The sequence below is a fragment of the Parus major genome, chromosome 5 (assembly GCF_001522545.3).
Source record: "Parus major isolate Abel chromosome 5, Parus_major1.1, whole genome shotgun sequence".
NCBI classification, from domain to species: domain Eukaryota; kingdom Metazoa; phylum Chordata; class Aves; order Passeriformes; family Paridae; genus Parus; species Parus major.
Window position 1 is genome coordinate 6,079,489 of NC_031774.1, and position 19,667 is coordinate 6,099,155.

At 46.0% G+C, this 19,667-nt stretch overlaps 1 protein-coding gene across 4 annotated transcripts; it reads left to right on the forward strand.

The window, feature by feature from the left end:
- The first annotated feature begins 233 nt into the window (after positions 1-233).
- Positions 234-14,773, forward strand: CALCB (calcitonin related polypeptide beta). Of its 4 annotated transcripts, none has more exons than XM_019007118.2 (5): positions 9,545-9,650; positions 10,591-10,686; positions 10,981-11,112; positions 13,816-14,003; positions 14,297-14,773. In XM_019007118.2, the coding sequence occupies exons 2-4, from the start codon at positions 10,601-10,603 to the stop codon at positions 13,976-13,978; spliced, it is 381 nt and encodes a 126-aa protein (XP_018862663.1). In that variant the 5' UTR covers positions 9,545-9,650; positions 10,591-10,600; the 3' UTR covers positions 13,979-14,003; positions 14,297-14,773. The 4 variants fall into 4 exon arrangements, with proteins under 4 accessions (XP_018862662.1, XP_018862663.1, XP_033370987.1 ...); XM_033515096.1 differs by having other exon boundaries at positions 13,819-14,003; XM_019007117.2 differs by lacking the exons at positions 9,545-9,650; positions 13,816-14,003; positions 14,297-14,773 and adding exons at positions 234-292; positions 11,915-12,463.
- Positions 14,774-19,667: the final 4,894 nt, after the last annotated feature.

The window sequence follows — 19,667 nt, forward strand, 5'->3', positions numbered from 1 at the left end:
AAATAAAATTTAAAAAAAGAGAGAGCGAGAGAAGGAGAGAAGGATCTGTTTTCACATGGTTAGGCTAGTGGGCTGTAAGTGTCTGGAACATCTCTCTGAAGGTACTCGGAAGCGCGGTTCCGCCGGAGCCCTGCGCTCCCGCTCCGCCCGGGCCGCTCCGCCCGCCGCATCCGCCCCGGGCCGGGCCGGGCGGCAGCTCCGGCGGGTCCCCCGAGCCCGGGCCGGCCCTCCCCGCTCCCGCGGGGTCCCGGGGCGGCGGTACCTGCCCGTGGATCTGGCTCTGCCGCCGCAGGTAGACGTGCGGCTGCTCGGCGCCCAGCGCGGGGATGTTGCCGAGCAGCGGCAGCCCCGCGGGGCCGGGAGGGAAGCCGGGCGGCCGCCGCTGCTTCAGCAGCTGCCGCACCACCAGCGAGAGGAGCAGGGCCAGCGCCGCCGCCAGCAGCAGGAGCCAGGTGCCGCTGCCCGCTGTCGCTGTCGCTGTCGCCGCGCCCGGGCGCGCCCCCGGCCCCGCCGCCGCCGCCCGCATGGGCCCCGCCGCCGCTTCCTCCCGTGCCCCGGCCCGCCGGCCCGCATTGGCCCGCCGAGGCTCCTCCCGCCGCTCCCGGAGCGCTCCCGCTTTCCTGCCGCTTCGCTGGGGGCTGGGGTGGTGTTTTCCCCGGAATGGTGCGCGGGGTCGGTCCCGCGGGGCTTGTGCGCGCTGGAACGCGGCCGGCCGCGGCAGCTGAGGGGAGGAACCGGCGGCTCTTTGCTCCTTGTTAGGTCTCTGTGGAATGTCAAACGCACGGTTTCGAGGTGTCTTTCCCAGAGAGAGACACTTCAGGCTTGGGGGGCCTGGGGCCGATGAGGCCCGCTGTGATTCCCTCCGACACATGTGTACCTGACAGATTTCTGGGGGGCGGGGGTGGGCGGCGGGCCCAGGTGCGATGCCCGTGATTCCCCCCGGTTCCCCCGGTTCCCCCCGGTTCCCCCGGTTCCCCCGGTTCCCCGTGCTGCACAGCCTGGCCTGGCAGCGCTGAGCAGCCCCGGCCAGGCCGGACAGCAGCAGGAAAGGCCCCGGAGCCCCCGCGGGCAGCAGGGAGGGGAATGTCCCCTGCCCGTGTGACCGAGCAGCGCGGGGATCACACACAAAAGGTGCAAAGGTTGTTGTTACTCGGTGGGATGACGGCTCAGCAACGAGGGCTTGAGCTGCAGAAGAGGCCAAGATCGGTAGGGCGGAGGTCAAAGAGCAGCGTTGCTCTGCCGTGTGACATTTTTGGCAAAACGCTTCATAAACAAACCCAGATTTGTTTCCATTCACTCTGCTTTTGTTATTACGTTAATATTGTTTTACAAGCAATGTCAGGAATAACAGGAACATTCCTGGCCCATTACAATTTCTGTGCCGTGTGTTTTGAACTTGAGATGTCTTTCTTGTTGAATTCATCTTAATAGGTGTACATATATTTTTAAGAATATTGATAAGATCTAAACAGATGAGGAATTTATGCTGAAGGAGGTCATTAAGAACCAGTGTCAATGCCAGCATCTTGTATCAAAATCTTACCAAGTGTTTCAGACTACAAAGAAGTGGCTTGAGCCCTGCTGGAGGTTTATTTTTTTCATTCTTCTTCCAAGTTATTTGTTCATCCTTTATTTCAGTGTGATACTGTCTTAATTATTTGGGTCACATCTGCAAAAAATATCAGTATTTTCAATGTCAGTGCCTAAAGTATTCAAAGGGCAGGAGATTCAGGACCTCAGCTTGGCTCCAGTCAGAGGAAGAATAAAGAGAAATTGCCAAGGACTAAATTAAGATGTGCATGTGCTTAAGTATCTGAGAGAACACAGGAAGAGGTACTATTGCTTTGATTTATTTTTGCATCCTGTCTTCAATGCTCTGTTATTTAAGTGTTTAATACCCAAAGTTATAGATGACCATGATTTCCCCTGCATCTGTGTAAGAAAAGAAAGGTGATTAACAGTTCCGGCAGCAAGCATTTAGAATGGGGGGGAAAAAGGGAGAAAATAGTATAGGAAAGAGCCAAGAAGCAGGGGGGTGGGAGGGGAAAATTCAGAAGAAAAGTCCGAATATTTGACTAAAAAGGAAGGAATAGAAGAGAACAGTCAAAACTGACCCTGCTGTAGCATTTGAGCCGTGGGGTTGGAGAAGAGACACTGATGTTACCCACTGTAACAGAGGAAGGGAAACTGAAGAGGGTGATTGCAGAAAAATAAAATCCATTTTGGCCAAGCCAAAAGCTAAAAAGATGGTGAATCAACCAAGATTAAAGGTCTGAAAACCTTTAAAAGATGTGTGATTAAATGGAGGTAAAAAGCACCAACATGGAAAAAGAGGACTGAAACTTGTCAAAAGGAAGTGATAAATAAACCCTTGTAGACAGATAAAATCACTTAGGGATGCAGGTTTAGGGATGCAAGGCTCCAGTTGCTGTCCAAGCACAGGATTCCTTGCCAGGTTCTGATTGATCTTTTTATTATTATTTTTTTTTTCCATCCATTCATTCATTCATTCATTCATTCTTTCATTCATTCACTCATTCATTCATTCCTTCAGAAGTGTGTGGGCAGCTTGTGCTGAATTGCTTCTTTGGAAATGTTTTACTCATCTTAATCATGGATGGTCAAATGAGCAAACTTATAGGATGAATAAAGGTTTTTTTATTTCAATTAGAAAAACGGTGGCTGAGTAAAGAAACCCATTAAAGTATGTGTCTTTATTAAATTCTAAAACATTCTAGTCATCAAGTTTTAGAGTTACTTTGCACTGGAAATTCTGTAAGCAGAAGCTGGAGTAACAGGAAATGATTGTGTTCCTGTCCTCTCAAGAAAATCAGAAAGCAATTATTTGGCTTTGTAATATTTGACTGCACATAATTATATATAGCTGTGACTTTTGAAGAAATATACTGCCAGATATGGCTGTTCTCTGAGTAGCAATGTTAAGACCTTGATGATAACTCTGGGGAGAAAGATTAAGTTGTTTCCAAGTTACATTAAAGATTTCCCAAACTTGCATTTAGCTGTAAGTTTGAAAGTTGTAGCTAAAAGGCTCTGGTTTTCTTATTCTTCAGAGTTGACTTTGTAGCTGGAAAACAAGGTAAACCTTTATCAGGTTAAAGTGTTTTCCATTCCTATAGTAATGTTTCTTTGAAATTGTGACGTGATTTATAAAATGCAGGAAAATAACTTCTTTGTAGACAGGTGTGTAAAGATTTTGCTCCTTGCCTTTGATGGTGGATTGGGGAAAAGAGGGAGATCTTTACAGATGTATGTAAAACAGGCACGCTTCTCATGAAAGAAATTAATTTCATATGCCCACTGACAAGTTTAGAGTCATGAGCAGATGTTATCTATTACACTCACAAAGCTTTGTAACCTATGTCATCATAGTGAATGATCAACTTCCATGGTGCAATTATCTCCTGAGCCAAGCCTGTAATGATGCTGGTGCTTTACAGATTATCTAAAACAGAAAGACACATCTGATGTTTTCCCTTGTGAATTTGGTGACTGATTGCTGAGAAAACCCCCACCTTTTCCTTCAGTCACATCCTTTTCCTTCATCACAGTCCTACTCTGCCTAAACATTTCATGTCTGTCAAGCAGACTCAGAAAGCTGAGAGACTGGCTTAACTTCAGAAATAGTTTTGGCATGTTGTATTTTCTGGTTCTTTCAGAGTATACTTAGGTCGATTCTATGCATAAATTTAGAAATTCATCTTTTTAATTGATGGTCTCATATGACTGTGGGTTCCGAGAAACTCTGCTGAAAGTAGATTAGCAAATATTATGTTGTAATAGCCTTTGCCTTCACATACTTTTTACCAGCACTGAAAGGAGAGAGATCTTTTTTAGCCCCAAATTTCACTGAAGGCAGAGGCTAAATCAGTGCTGTAGGACCTAACAATGTCAGGACAGCTGCATGGCTCTGTGAGGGACTGAGGAAAACTCTTAAGTTACCCTGTGGCTTCATCAGACCTCAGTATTGGCAAGACAAAGAATGAAATGATGACATGAGGACTTCCACTCTTCTAATATCCTTTAAAGAACAAGGAAGGATTAACTTGAGGGCTTGAGAAAGTTTCTCACCCTATTTTTGCTGACATGCAATATATAAGATAGCATCACAGCACTTGTGCAAGCAATGAAATCAAAGTTTTACAACCATGCTATTGCTTAACAGGATTAGTTTTCTGTTCTGAGGTTGTTTTTTCAACTCTCATTTTATCTGCAGAATGAAAGAAAAATTGGAGTGTTGCAAGTAGGTGCTGATTTTGAAACATTTCCAGAGTGAGATTTTCCTCAGTAGTGCATCCCCTCAGTGCTACCCCGGTGATGCTGCAAGTCTGACCCTGCCTCTGTTGAGAGTGAGGGGTTCTCCTTGTCAGGAGGTGTAGTTTGGGACACAACTGGAATTTTGCCAGTTGTCAGAGGAGGGGAATGTGTTTCCAAGTGGCAGGAGAGGGCTGGAGGCTCGGTAAACCTGCTTGGAGGCTGAGCTGTGCACAGGCAGGACAGAAAATGACAAAGCTGTAGCAAACTGCTCCTGCTGCCTGGCCAAGAAAACCTCAGTGCAGGACAGTGTGAACCAGTCTGGTTTAAAGGATCATTCCAAACTGGATTTTGAATATATTCAGGAAAATTGCCACAAAACCTACAGAGTCTTTTGGGGTTTTTGTGTGATGAGAAGATTGCAAGGAGGTCAAACCAATGCAGTGCTGATCTTCTGTTTAGAATGTCTGTCATAAATCAGCCTTGGGGCTTTTCTAAGGCGTTTTAGAGGAAAATTTGCTTCCAGAGTGATTCATAGATTTTTCACTAATTAGCTCAACAGCAGTCACACTTTCTGAAAAGCAGGCATCAAAGCAGCCTAAATCCAGATTTAATGTCCATTAAAAAGGAAATGCTTTAGTGTTGGGATTTATATCAGTGTTCTGGTTCTCAGGAAAGTACTGCATTTTTATAAAAAAGAAGCTATGGGCCAAAATTTTTGGGCCAAATTCAAACCAAACCACAAGATAGATTGGTACAATATTATTTATGTGTATAAGCTTGATGTAATCTTATGCTAAATCTGAATATCGTTTTTCAGAGGCTATGGGAGCAGGATTGAGGAAATAATTTGACCAATTAGGGATGTAAGTTTTACAAAACCAAATGCCTACAAAAGTTAAAGTGTTAGTTTCAGAGTTTAAGCCATTCTTCAGCTATTCAAATTATGGTGTGACAGAAATTGGAGGCAAAAGATATGAAGAGAACAAATGTAATGGATTATTATGTTCCTTTCCCAGAGCATCTCACCTCTCTATGTCACTCCTGACAGATGTTAGAGTAATATGCCATGAAATCCTCCCCTGAAAGAGGTGCCATAACTTCAATGCAACCTATTCTTGCCTGTCATTAATCTCAGTTGTAGAAAGCTCTTCTCATGTGTGCTGTCTCCTTTGTTGCCCTTCAAGACTATATATATATATAATACAGTAACAGATTGCAGGCTGTTACTGTTTCATGACAGGTATTTATATTTTTGTTTTCACCTTTCTCCATAGTCTTTCCTTCTGTTTCCCTGATCTTGGTTTCCCTAAATCATTATATGGGATCTCTGATAAACCTTACTGCCATTTTTCTGGACTTTCTCCAACTTGCCCAAGTCTCTTTGATCTAGATCTTATCAGCAAAAACTAGAGTGTGAGGATTACCTCCCATGTCTGAAACAAGATACTCCTGATAACATACAGCTTGCTTTTACAGCAGCACAACACCATTAACTCTGGCTTAGCCTATTGCATTTTCTGCAGAACAGGTTACAATGAAATGTTAGAATGTTAGCTCTGCTCACCTTGCCCCAGGTGGCTTGTAGAGCCTAGGAGCAGTGTTTGCTGGCTCTTCACAGAGACAGGATCCTGGGTCTGAAAGACCAGGCATCCACCAAAAACTCAGAGAAATGACTCCCCAGGCTCTCCTTGTAAAGAAAGGACATGTGATTTTTGCAGCTGGCTTTATCATAACTTGTCCTTAACTGAAAAATCTTGATTAGTTGTTATGAAGAACAAACTTAGAGCAGAGACCTGAATCACACTCATCTCCCTCTTGGAAAAATTACTGTTTGTGGATCATGGCCTCATCACTGTCTCCCCTTTCATTGTTGTAGGGTCCACTTTTCTCTCATAAAAACCAATCATAGGAATGAAGATTTTACCTGTGCAGCTCACAGTTTTTTCTTTCTTGAAGAATTGCATTTTAGTGTAGAACAAATATTATATATATTGTATATATATTGTATATGTATTGTATATTTTATACATATATAAATGTGATATTTTTGTTTGCCAGCATGTCAGCTGGTAGCATTTCAGAACTTCACTACAGTGTCTGTGGCTTCTCAACATAATGGCAATATTTACAGTAGAAAAAATGGTTACACTTTTAAATGTGTTGGTTAAATTATATCAAAGAGGATAATATTGTAAGAATCTAGTGTAGAGAAAGTCACTATAAAATAGCCCAGATTTCTCTTATTCTCTACATATTAAAACAAATTTATTTGGAAATTAAATTCCTTTTACTTGTAGCTGGAGGTTGCATTAGATAATCTGATTTCTTAAATAAATAAAAAAAAAAAATCCAGTAATTCCGTGCCTTTTTATTTAATCTGCTTTGAACCTGTACCCAGCACTGAAAAAGGCAGAACAGATTGTTTCAGTAAATGTCTCACTTTCTTAGAGCAGTGCTGCAAAGTACCCCTCTCTGCTAGATTTTCCATGAACACTTAACCTCTAGTTTTGGATTTATCAAGCAACAGAAGAACCTCATCCTGTGGAAACCCTGTCTCTTTTTTACAGCTTCAAAAATAGACAAACTGGTCCACTGCCCTCCTTCTCCATCTCATGTACGAGAGAAGAGATATTTGCAGAAAGAAAATATGTTTGGGGAGAGCAGATGACATATAGCTAAGGGGGAGGGGGGAAATAGGACAAGCGTTCCAGCTGGGAGTCCCTCCATTAGCGCTGGCAAGGAGCAGCCAAAGTGCCTGCCAGCATCCAAGTGCTACATCATCTCTACGTGCACAGGAGTGGATCTATTGGCATTTGTACCTGTTGGTTTAAATTTACACTCCTTCCTGTGAAAGCTTAAAGTAGAAATGTTGGCACCTGAAATCCTGTAATCACCGGCTCCAGCCCCGGACCGAGCCACACTGGCAGGAGAAGGGCTTGGAATCAACCACAAGGCAAAATTTAGCTTTTCCCTCCCAGAAGGAGGAAACTGAAATACCCTATTACAACAGAATCGTCTGGAATTTTATTGTTTTAACTTTAAACCCGGGAATATTCTATGTGTACAAGGAGTAAATTATTCCCTATTAACTGTTAACATAGGAAGAGAAGAGTGGAGTTAGAGAGAAATATCAGACTGGCAGCCCAGTCTGAAATTTAAGTTTTTCTGCACTTTATTTCTGTTCTTGTAACTGTATAAATCATATTAAAACAGCAAAAGCAAAGCCAAGCCATTCCTTTAGGTGCTGCTTAATATTTGTAAATGCATCCTCAGAAAAACTATCTTAAAACCAGAACAGGAGTGGTGAAAACGGAAGAGATTTTAAATCAAATACTTAGACTTCTTCTCCCGATGGATTCCCGCGGTGAGCGTACGTGCGAGGGAGCTGCTATTTAAAACGAACTTTAAAATTTGGCAGAGCTGCGGGAAGGGAAGGAGAAAACTGTTCCACGGAGCATCCCCTCTGCCACCCCCTGCAGCTCCTGGAGGGCTAGGAAGACCTTACAAGGGGTGGGTGGGGGAAATCAACCCGAAAAAAAATCCCAGAAGTGGTTTGGGTTGTCACTTGGAAAAAAGCAGAACCCAAACCCCAAAAAACGAGAGGGTTTTGCAGTCGTCGTTCTGCAAAACGAGGGTGGCGAAGCGGAGCAGCGCCCGCCGGTGGCCGCCCCCGCGCTGGGATGGGAGGGGACCGGGGCACCCCGAAAGGCGGATGGCGATGGACACAGAGATTCCTCCCCGGACGGCAGCCACTCGCCAGTGGTTTCTGTACCTTCCTGCGTTTTGTTCTAAACTTCCTAGCTAAAATCTCATCAACAAAACATCCGCCGCCGCGCGGCTGTCCCGAAATTTACCCCCCTCCCGGTGAACACACGGCTCCCGCCGCCCGGGAGTGACATCGGCGGCTGTGAAAACACGAACGAGGAGCCGCCGGGATGTTCTCAGGAAAGCCTTCTATCCACTCGAACAGCGCCAGGCGCCATCCAGCCGCGCTGGCCGCCTGCTCCCTGCGCGGCCCCGCACTGCGCGCAGCGGGCGCGGGGCTCTGCTCGCCGCCGTGTCACTGCCGGGGACGGCGACAGCGGCACAGGCGGCTCCCACCGCCGCCGCCGGGAACCGGGGAGCGATGCAGGGCAGCGAGGGCAGGGGCGGGGCCGCGTCACGCCGGGGGTCCCGAGAACGCTGCTCGTCCCCGCCCGACCACCGCCCGCCGGGGCATCGCCGGCTGGGCAGCCCGTGTGCCGCAAACGCCCAGCGACTTCGGGCGGGCACCAAAGGCTCTCCCGGTCTCTCGAGGGGCGGTGGAAGCGCTCTCTGCGCCCAGGCGCTGCAGAGCATCTCTCCCGGGCCGCTTCTCCCCCTACTCGCTCCGGGTGGCAGCACGGTTGTGTCCCCTCCGTGTCGAGTCTTCCCGCGGCCGCCCCCGCCGGGCGGGTGCCCGCTGCGCCTGGGCAAACACCGGCCCGGGCAAACATCCTGAGCGGGCAGGTGCTGCCGTGACAGAGGATGCTCAGCGGTGATGCATGGGCGGCGAGCAGCTGCCCGGTAATCCCCGCCGGGCAGCGCGGGGGCGAGCCCCCCTTGCCGGGTGTGCGGAAAGGAGCTGCACCTGCCCCTGGACTTGTGTGATGGAGACGGTGGCGATGCTGATGGCTTCCTCTCGGAGCGCGGAGTTACTCCCCGGCCCGAGGGGGGGCGGTGCCCGGTGGGGCAGAGCGCGGGAGCCGCTCGCAGGTGCCACTTGTCCCTTGCCCCGGTGAGGAGCGGCGGGTGCCGCCGACAGCGCTCCCTTCTCTGCCGGGGAACTGAGGGGGCCCCGGTGCGCTCCCTTCGGGCAGCGATCAGCGCCGCCGCCCGCCGTGCCCCTGCCCCGCTGCACATCCCGCCCAAGTGCCCGCCGGTGCGGACCTCCCGCCACCCACACGCGGCTGCCGTCGGGGCGCCGGGACAGCGCCGGGTACAGCCGGGCTGCGCTCCGGAGGCGCGGCGGCGGCCGGGGAGGCGGGAATTCCCGGGGAGGGAGCGGCCCCGCTCTGCAATGCGGTCCCACTGCTGCAGAGGTCGCCACGCGTGAGCGGTGCAGCGGGGGCAGCGGCCCCCCCGCCCCGGCCGCGCCTCGCCCCGCGCCGCGTTTTTTGTGAATGGGACGCTCAAGGAGCGGGCCATGACGTCACCGCCGGGCCCAATGGACGCCCAATGGCGGAGCGGGCCCCGTCGGGCGGCCGGAGCGGTGATTGGCTGGCGGGCGCGCGCGGGCGCCCACGCAGGCGGCGGCGGCGGCAGGTATAAAAGGGGGCGGCGGGCAGTGCGTGACACCGCGGATCGGCGGCGACACCGGCACCGCGCCCGCTGCTGCGCTCCGCTCCGCACCCCCGGTAAGCTCCCTGCGCGGGGCGGGCCGCGGCAGCCACGGGGCTCTGCCGGGGAGCGGAGATTTGGTTCCTCCGTTCACGTGCTCGTGTACGCGGGGCAGAGAGAGCCAAGGCGGGGGGGGACGGTCCTTGCCCGCTCGGTCACTTCCTCGCCGATGCGACGTGGAGTGTCCGGCCGGGACAAAGTGCTGCGGCAAAGGTCACGGCCGGGGAGCCGCGGGGAAGAGGGACATCCTTTGGAAGCGGGCTCATAGTTCCCGTCGAGTACGGGGAGCCGGCAAAAATGAGGATGATGTGGTGGTGCTTGTGATGTGCTCCTTGGAGTCCACTGATGCTGTGAGAGAGGTGTATCGCAAATCTTCAATGACAGATATTTTTATAGCTTTTGTGCTTTGATTTTTAACTTGCCTTCATTGATTTTTAACTTATACTCTTCTCTGGTTTCAGAGTATAAATATTTATTAAGATTAAACTACTTAATTCTTAGTGTAGTCTGAACTGGGATGTTAGTGGCAAGAAACAGGCAGCTTCAGATAAAGTGCTAGCAGGGACACTTGGTTCTCAAAAATGTTAAATGCTTATTGTTTTTCCTTGTGATTTGTATCTGTCCATGTCGGACACACAGCCTGTGACATTGTGTGCAGTAGTTGGAGGAATGTATTTTCTGCCAGTTTGAGGAAGACTGCCTTGAAGTTGAATGCAAACAGCTGCAGGTCTGAAAAGCCACATTTTTCTGCCCTGTAATAGTGCCAAGCTATAATAAAATTTTGAGACAACTAAAGCACAATAGAAGCTATCAAAATAAATGGAAAGGTGAATTTAAAATAGAAAGCTGTTCATATTTGTGCTACTTGTGGCTAGGAAGCAATGACCTCCTTAGTGGAACTTGCAGGATTGAGAGGGTTGGAAAACAGCCATTGCCTGATGTACCTCTTTGTTGTAGAGAGGAAATCATGGTTATGCTGAAGATTTCATCTTTCCTTGCTGTTTATGCCTTGGTTGTGTGCCAGATGGACAGCTTCCAGGCAGCCCCAGTCAGGTAAGAAGCTGGTCCTGTTGCTGAGTGCTCTGTCTGAATGGTATGAAAATGCTGAATATTCTTGAGAGGTCTAGGAGGGAAACAGACCACGGTGAAGGAGAAAGGTGGCTGCTTTTTGTGCTGTGGCGTTTTGATTCCATCCTTAAACAGCCGAACGCTGCGCGTGAGGGGAGCGCATCGGGGTTTGCACATTCACACCCTTGAAAGGCACTGTCAATGACACACAGCCTGCCAGACCCCTCTCTCTGCAGCACTCCGGGGTTTATTCACCCTGTTTCCCTTGCCTCTGCATAGACCTGGCTTGGAGTCCATAACGGACCGAGTGACTCTCAGTGATTACGAAGCTCGGAGGTTATTAAATGCGCTGGTGAAAGAGTTCATACAGATGACAGCAGAAGAGCTGGAGCAAGCCTCCGAGGGGAACAGGTAAGGACTGCAGTCCTGGGCAGCAGAAAAGCAGTGTGGGAGCGTTACATGTTTGATATTTAGCAAAAGCCATTTGAACAGACCCTCTGCAGGTCAAGATCTTTGTTTTCTTGGGATTATGGCTAACTGGTAAAGGATGAGTCTGCAGAGAAATCCTAGTGTTGGTGCCAAGAGAATGGCTTCCACCTAGTTAACCTGCCTCTGTCTGTCTCTTACTTCTGAAAGTGGAGAGCGATTTGAGCTTGAATGAGTAGGTTGTGTTAAAATATAGCAGCAAAAGGTATGTCTTCCCAGTGGGAGTGTCAGGGGGTTACTCAGTCACTCTTGGATTCTCTGTCGTTCAAGTGCATGCTGTTGTAAGGCATGGAAAGTCCCTGGCAGGAGGGATGTGTTCCTCCTGATGCACGCAGCACCACTCTCCCTGGGACCAAAGGCATGCAGGAGCATTTGCATTATCCTAACAGGATTTGCATTGCAATGCATGGGGATGGATGAGACACTGAACAGCATGTGGGATATGGGGGAAGTTCAGCTTCCTGACCTCTGACTATATGAGCATCCAAAAGGCTAATGGACTTGCTTGTCAACAAAATTGGATTCATTAACGAATAGTGTTTTCCTTCTGACTGCTTTTGTATGGACTTGCCTTGCATGGAATGTGATGCAGAGGGTTTGGATTTATTTTGAATGACTTTTTAAGTTTCCTAACGGTATATCTTTTATGTAGGGAAGAAATGCATGAATGTGCATGTTTGAGGTTACTCTTCCTTTGGGCATGTTTTTATTTCTTTCCCCCCTGCAGCCTGGATAAACCCATTTCCAAACGCTGTGCCAGTCTGAGTACTTGTGTGCTGGGCAAACTGTCTCAAGAATTGCACAAATTGCAAACTTACCCTCGCACTGACGTCGGGGCTGGAACTCCTGGCAAGAAACGGAATGTGCTGAGTGACCTGGAACATGAACGCTATGCAAACTATGGGGAACCCCTAGGAAACAACTAGACATGCTTGTTTCTCCCCCTCTCCCTTTTTTAACCTGATGCATGTGGATCTAACTTTGATTGCTAACTTTGCTGTGTTCTTTTGATTCTGTTTTCGACAGAGAATGTTTGAGATGGACCTAATGTTAGGAAGACCAAGAACATAACATGCGTACCAAACTAGGGGAAAAAAAATAAATAAAAATGATCAGCACTGCCTTGACATTCCAAATGATTTTCTTAGACACTGATTAAAAAAAAATAAATCTAAAAAAGGTTCTTCATTTCTGGCTGCTAAATGTACAAGTAGATTCTTTCTTTTGTGCTTGCCATGCACTTGTTCAATAAACCTATTTTTCTATAAGGATCAGATCTGCTCGGTTTAAGTTTGTTTTAGAATGTGAGACTTCTAGATGAGGCTTGAAAAATTTTGCATCTTATCTTAATGTTCAAGAGAGGCAATGCTAGTAACTTCTAGAAAAGTTGAAAGAGAGCTTAGAAGTCAAAGTTCTACCTATAAATTGATATTTACTGCTGTAATCAGGCATGCATGCCATGCTGTTGATAGGAACCCTGAGAAGCAAAGAAATCAGGAAGGCTCATACATATTCTTTCTAACGAACTAGAAATGTAATCCTGTTTAAAACTGAGTACTGAACATGTGCAGGTAAGAATTTTGTGGTCTTCTTCTTGTCTTATTTTACAATAAGGTCTTTGCACTATATTTAAAACTTATGTACCTTTAAAATATTTGTGTTGATTTGCAATTCACATACATTAGGTTGTCTTGGATTAATAGCCAAACCCAGATGTCTTTACAGTTGTGTTGTAGCACTGTGCCTATCTTGTAATTTGAGGCCTCTTTCAAACACTTGCCATTGATTATAAAAACAACTCTTCATTATTAACTTAATAGACTGCTTTGTGATGCTTAGCTGAGAAAAAACCCTCCTACTGCAAGAAAAACTCATTGCTTTGGTAGAAAATTCTTCAAGCAAGGATTGTGTGAATGCATATTCTTTGAAGTTTCCCATCCAGCACAACTGTTAGATGTAGGCTGAATTGTGAGCAGAGAACTAATACTTTCAAAGTCTGAACTGCTCCATGGTGAAGTTCTGCAGTAGACAAAGATCTAACTGGAGGAAAGAGAGGTTCTCCCATTTCCACTGAGTACCTGGAAGCAGTGTCTTTATGTGTGGTTGAGCTCTGAAGGCAGCTGGTCAGAGTGACTGACAAAGCTCCTGTAGTGATCAGTGATGCTGCAATGCCATGTGTTTTCTGGCTGTTGGGGAGCACAGGTGTTGGAGTGAGAAGTGAAAAATCTGTGTCTGCTACTGCCTTTCAGGAACACCGCCAGCAAAATACAAATGTGAGCTTCTGGAGGAAACAGGGATTGTTTAAATTCTCCTGCTCTGAACCTCCTCAGCTCCTTTCCATGGCCATAATGCCTGGCTGGAGGCAGGCAGTAGCCCAGGTGTGCCTGAAAATCTGGCCTGGATTTAGTCTTCAGTCCAGCTGCTTTTATAAAGTGAGCCTGACATTGAGAAAACCATAAAGAGGCTTCTTCTAGCAGGTGTAAGCCGTGCACAGAAGGTGCAAAAACACCTTCTGCACAGCCAGCCTACTTTTGGTGCTGCAGAAGGGCCTTTGCTAGTCACAGCAATGTTTCGCTGCGTGCAGGGTTCGTGCTGTGGGAACTAACTCTTCCTTTTCCTCCTGAAAAGCAGTGTAACAGCACAGAAGAGGGCCTGCAACACAGCCACCTGTGTGACCCACCGCCTGGCAGACTTCCTGAGCAGGTCAGGGGCCGTGGGCAAGAACAACTTCGTCCCAACCAACGTGGGCTCCAAGGCCTTCGGCAGGCGAAGAAGAAGCGTGCAGGTGTAAGAAGCTGAGTGGTGATGTGAGCACGGTAAATACGAGGCACCAAACAGAACCTGGGGCATCACCAAGGTTTTAGTTTTGAGGGGGGAATAAACCCTGTAACCTCTGAGAAGACAGGGCAAGTAAGTGTAAAAAGAAAAAAAGATGTTACAAATAGAAGAAGGACGTGTGTAGACTGAAGAAGAGCTTTTGGAGATGTTCTGCTTGGGTAGCTACCTTCACAGTGCATTAACTAAACACAACAATTTGGTTGGAATGATTTGTTTCACCTCTAACATCTCATTATCAACATATCAGTAACTCTGGTTTTCTTTTTTACAGATTGCAATGAAACTGAAAACTCGACTTTAATTTCTAATGGAAGCAACTCTTCTTCATAAACCAAGACCACCAAAAAGATTAATTTTTCATCCTTCTATTGAAAATGTTTTATTTAATACAAATGAAAACACTTCTGTTATGTATAGTAAAAGAGAATCTAGTTATTAAAGTTAAATTATTGTATATTCTTTTTATATGCAACTCTATTTCAAATAAAATGTGACGGCATCTATTATTTATTTATCTTCCAGCTTATGTGACCCATGCTACTTATCCTGGCCCTACTGCCAAATCTCGGGGATTATACTAAACTGCTGCCTGGCAAGGCATATGTGTATTATACAGTGTGCTGTGCCTTGATGTAAAACACTTAACTATCCTGATTGTACAGTATGTTTAAAAAAAAGAAAAAAAGAAATCACTTCAATATTGTATTATTTGTGAATTTACGCAAAATTAAAAAAAGTATTTTAGATACACTTGGATTGAGAAACTGATTTTTCATTTGGACACGCTTATGGAGACATGTGGCTCTAAGCCAACATCATTGCAGATCAGCTAGTCCATTGATCTGTTCCAGCCCTATTAACTATAAATACTATGGTTTGAGTCAAAAGTTCAGAACAGAAAGAATAGCTGCTTTTTATATATATATACATATATATCAAAAAAACCCCAAATGAACCAAAAGACATCACTTAGTCAGACCTCTGCTAGAACAATAAAGCCACAGGTACATCTAGTAAAAACATGGAGACAAATTTCATCATGAGTCATTTAAATATTTTTATACAGGCTCTAGTTCAGATGAAGTGGCCTGACATATGTGGTAGGTTTTTGTGTAAGGTCAAAAAGTGAATTAGGAAGAGAAAGAAGCTACAGAAATGTACATTTCTTTGAAGCAGTCCTGAGACAGAGTCTATTTAGGGATCAGGGATAAATAATTAGAGTGAGTGGAGAAGAGGGTAGCTGGATCCATTCCATGGACTTCTAAGTGGTGCTGCCAACTTCCTTCTCAAAGCTGCTGCTGTTTCAGTTTAGTAGCTGAGTCAGATATTTGTTTAGATTTGTTTCATGCTTTACAGCCTGACCCTAAAATCTGCTTCATCAGTTCAGATGCATCCCAGAATGGGTGAGGGAAGAGGCCACAAGGGCTCGTGTGGTCCCTGCTCCATCCTACAGCACATGGCACGGGGTTGCATCCACAGGGTTCTGGGTTATCTCATTTCTCCTTATCTCTGGGATATCTCAGTATCTGTGCAAAGCAGAGGTGAAGGTTCTCACGCTGTCTCTGTGTGTCTCTGCTGCAGGTGTAGTGCAGAAGAGGAGCTTGGCCAGCCCGGTGTGGACACTGAGGCCACCCAGTGATGACACTTCCAGTCCGTTCTCACTCCTGGCTGTGGGTTCACTCCTTGGGGAGCACCACTGCACTGTCTTTGTGCAAGGATCTGCTTGGGTTAGGCCAAACTGCCAGTTTTGGAGCCTAAAAGCTCCAAATGTTTCAGGTATTTTCCCCCATTTTTCTTTACACAAAGTGGGGCTCATGTGCTGGGATTGCCTGGCTACCTCAGCAACACCTTTCCCTGTCACTGCAGATCCTTTGGGCACAGGTGGCAACTTGTTTCTTTTGTTTCCTAATACAGCACTCAGCAGCTTAATCTTCTCCAAGATAGAATGCTAAGTACAATTACTGGGGTGAATATATGTAATTTAGTGATTCATATTCAATAAGAAGACAAGCAGTGTCCATAGGCCCCTTCTGGCTTTAAAATCTAAATGATCAGGAAGTTTCTTTTTTCCCATTTACAGCCATTCTCTGCTGACAGACACCTGAGGCTCTGCCTAATTAAATGCCATCTAATCTAGAAATTATTAGTCCTTTTAAGTTTAACAAAGTTATGCATCTTTCTGTCAAAGGGATTTCCTCAGAGCAACACCGCACACCACAGCACAAACCTAACACATAAAACATTCTAGTAAGCCATGGTGATGGCTTTTACATTTTCCTGAGTGTAGGAAATTTGGGTGAAACCTTTGATACATGGTTTTTGTGTTGATTGTTGTTTTATTTTTCCCCTTAGGAAGTACCAGCTACTTTCCCACCTCAAGATCTGTTCCTGTTTTATCTTCTGTCTCATTTCTCCTTAGGATGTCTGTCTGCACATCAATGCAATACACTTAGCAGTGCATATGCCTGTAAAGGACAGAGGGTTGAGCACTGTGGAAGCAAGGAGAAATAAAAAAAATACCTTTTCCATGGTGTGAATGGATAGAAGCCCTTCATCACTAAACTGAGATGCTCAGAGCTTCAGAAGAAGCAGATTGTTATTGAAACTAGAGAAAAGCAGAGATGTAAGCAGTAATATTTTAAATAAAAAATTTGTAGTTTTAAGGCAGTAAACATGGTAGAAGGAATTGCAAAGCTGCTAGAAGGTGGTCAATTGCTTTGAATGACTGTGAACAAGTGGAAGAAATGGCTTCCATTTTTAAAAGGTACTGTTCTGGGTAATATTACCCAAACTTGTCAGCTCTGAAGTAAACCCCAAATTTCTGCTCCAGGAGAAAATCTATTTTGGAATTAACATTTAAAAGAGTAAAGTGTGGTTTCTAATGTACTTTTCTTTCCATTTAAATATATTGCAGTTCTAAGAATACTTGAAGCTGGTGGAAAGTATAACATTGGTGCAGTATATGTGAGTGGCACCAAAGCCAAGTTACTTAGCATTCACTATTCATGCACGAGTGTCTGTCTATGTTCTTGTTTATGAGGCAATACCAACCTGAGCATAGTTTGGTTCTAATATTTTTAGATGTCTGTCTGTGTGTGTTTTCTTTAACCACAAGGTTTGGCTTTTTTTTTAATCTGAGTGCAAATGAAGTCTTGGGAGACTTTGCCTTTTGCAAGCAGGGGCAAAAATGGAAGAAATTTCTGAGAAAGAAAGAGGACAGGTGGTGATCTGCTCCTAGACCTGACCCAGTTCTTGTTTCAGGATCATTCACCAGGACATTGCTGCACACACTGATAGAGCATCATTTTGAAATAACCCAAGTGGACTTCCACTGTGGCAATTTTTTTTTTCTCCTTCTGTTAGTGAAATTTAATTCATCTTCCTGAAAGCTTCCATTATCTGCAGTGTGAGAAAGGAGCAGAGCTAATGTTATTGCTTCTGACACTGAACACTGCCAAAAGCAACTTATATCAGGCAGTAGTAAATTTTGGTATTGGTTATCTAATCCAGCATTGTCATGTCTAATTAGCAGATTGAACATCTCTAAGAGGTGAAGAGTTTAAAACATGCTGGAGAGTTCGGATCTGTGCATTTTTCTAGACTGAACTGTCTCAGAACAGGTGAATTCTTATCAGAGATAAACTGGGTGCTTCAAGCCTGGCTTCACCCAGGTTGAGCACTGGCAGCTTGGTTCCAAACTGGTCATAATCACTGCCTCTAGCAGCTCAAAGGGCTCTGCACTGTGAACACCTTTGCTGTCTCTTTACTGTTCTAAAAGGCACCACATCCTTTCCCTATTCTCCACTTTGGATGCTCCTTATGCCTTCTAAAATTCTTCTTTTCTGCAGAAAATGTCCAAGGAGTATAGTACCCTTCTTATTTCCACCCACCACTCCCCCCAGAAAGGAAATGTTTCCAAATTACACCTAACACTGTCATACTTTCTCTGTGAACTTTCCAATCTCTGTGAGATTTCTGACTCAACAGAGTAATCAGAATCATTGCAACATTTATCTTTTCTTTCTATTCTTGGCTTCACCACAGCTCTTATTTTCACCAATTACTCTTTTGGCTGCGGCTGAGCTGTGATCCCAGCTAAATTATTAGTGTCACCTCCACGAAAGCAAATAATTGCCTTCCAGTCTGAATGTAAAGCTCGAGGGCTTTAAACACGGAACAGTTTGTGTGGTTGTGACCCGCGGGTGCCGAGGCGGCGTGGTCTGGGAGCTGCCTGCCAGACACCCCAGGAGTCCCCCTGAGAGGTCCCATGTCCCACTGGAGCTCAGGAGGTGGACAGGACAGCCAGGTTGGTGTTTTCTGTCACTGTCCTCCCCCAGCAGCTGTGACCCAGACTGCTGGGCATGCTGGAGAGTGCCTCCTCCTCCTCCTCCTCCTCTGCCAGGGCTGATGGGGACAGCAGGATCTTGGCAGGTCCTCTGGAGACGTGGAAAGAGGAGCTCAGGCTGGAGCAGGTTTGTTGGCAGGACTTGTGGTCCCAAGAGGGACCCAGCCTGCTCCTGAAGGACTGCACTCTGTGGAAAGGGATCGATACTGGGGCAGTGCATGAAGTGCAGCCATGGGAAAGACTCACACTGGAAAAGTTCGTGGAGGACTTTCTCCTGTGGGAGGGGCCCCATTTTGGAGCAGGGGAGGAGTGTGAGGAGTCCTCCCCCGGTGGAAAAAGGAGCTGCAGAACTGACCACAGCCCTCATTCCCCATCACCTGCACTGCTGGGGGGAAAGAGTAGAGAAATTGGGAGTAAAGTTATGCCTGGGAAGAAGAGAGGTGAGGGGGAGGCGTTTGTAAGACTTGGTTTTACTTATTATTATTTACCTGTGATTTGATTGTAATAAATTAAGCTGATTTCCACAAACTTAGTCTGCTATTCCCATGAGAGTGAATGCTGAGTGAACTCTCCCTGTTCTTTTCTCATCCCATGAACCTTTTATTACATTTTCCCTCCCATGTCCAGCTGAGTGTGGAGAGGGACAGAGTGAATTTGGTGGGAACCTTGAGTCTAGCCAGGGTCAAGCCACCATACTAAAGGAACATAATCCTGTGGCTATTTGGAGCCTTTATAGGTTTTTTTTTTGTAGCTTTGCAAACAGTTTGAATGTTCAAATATATTGTGTCAGGCACATTAATTTGCACATTATTCTGCTGACATTCTTGAAAGACTATTACAGGTCTTCACTGTCTTTTGTTGTGGAGGGAGCCAATTATTCTAGCTAGCATATATTCCTAAAATAGTTGAATAAATAGTTTATAATTCCATTTTTAGCTCATGAAATGGCCATGATTTTATATGGAACCATATCTAATTTGTTAGTTGTAGTGGGTAGGAATGGCCTGGAAATTAATTCCAAGAAAGTGCATCAGGGGAAGGATGACAATCCTTGTAGTTCAGTGACTTCCATGTGGACAGGCAAATTTTATCTATGGAATAGTTTTAGTAGCTATGGGGAACTTTTTAGCATGTCAGTCCTGCTAGGCTGAAGAAGACAATGTTGTCAGGATCATTCTTGAGTGTGTACATTTTCCAAGGAAGGTTTCACTCTTAGTTAATGCATTCCTTCTTTATCATTCTATAGTTAAAGACACTATGTAAGGGTTAAATTAGTTATGAAAATTAATATTGATTT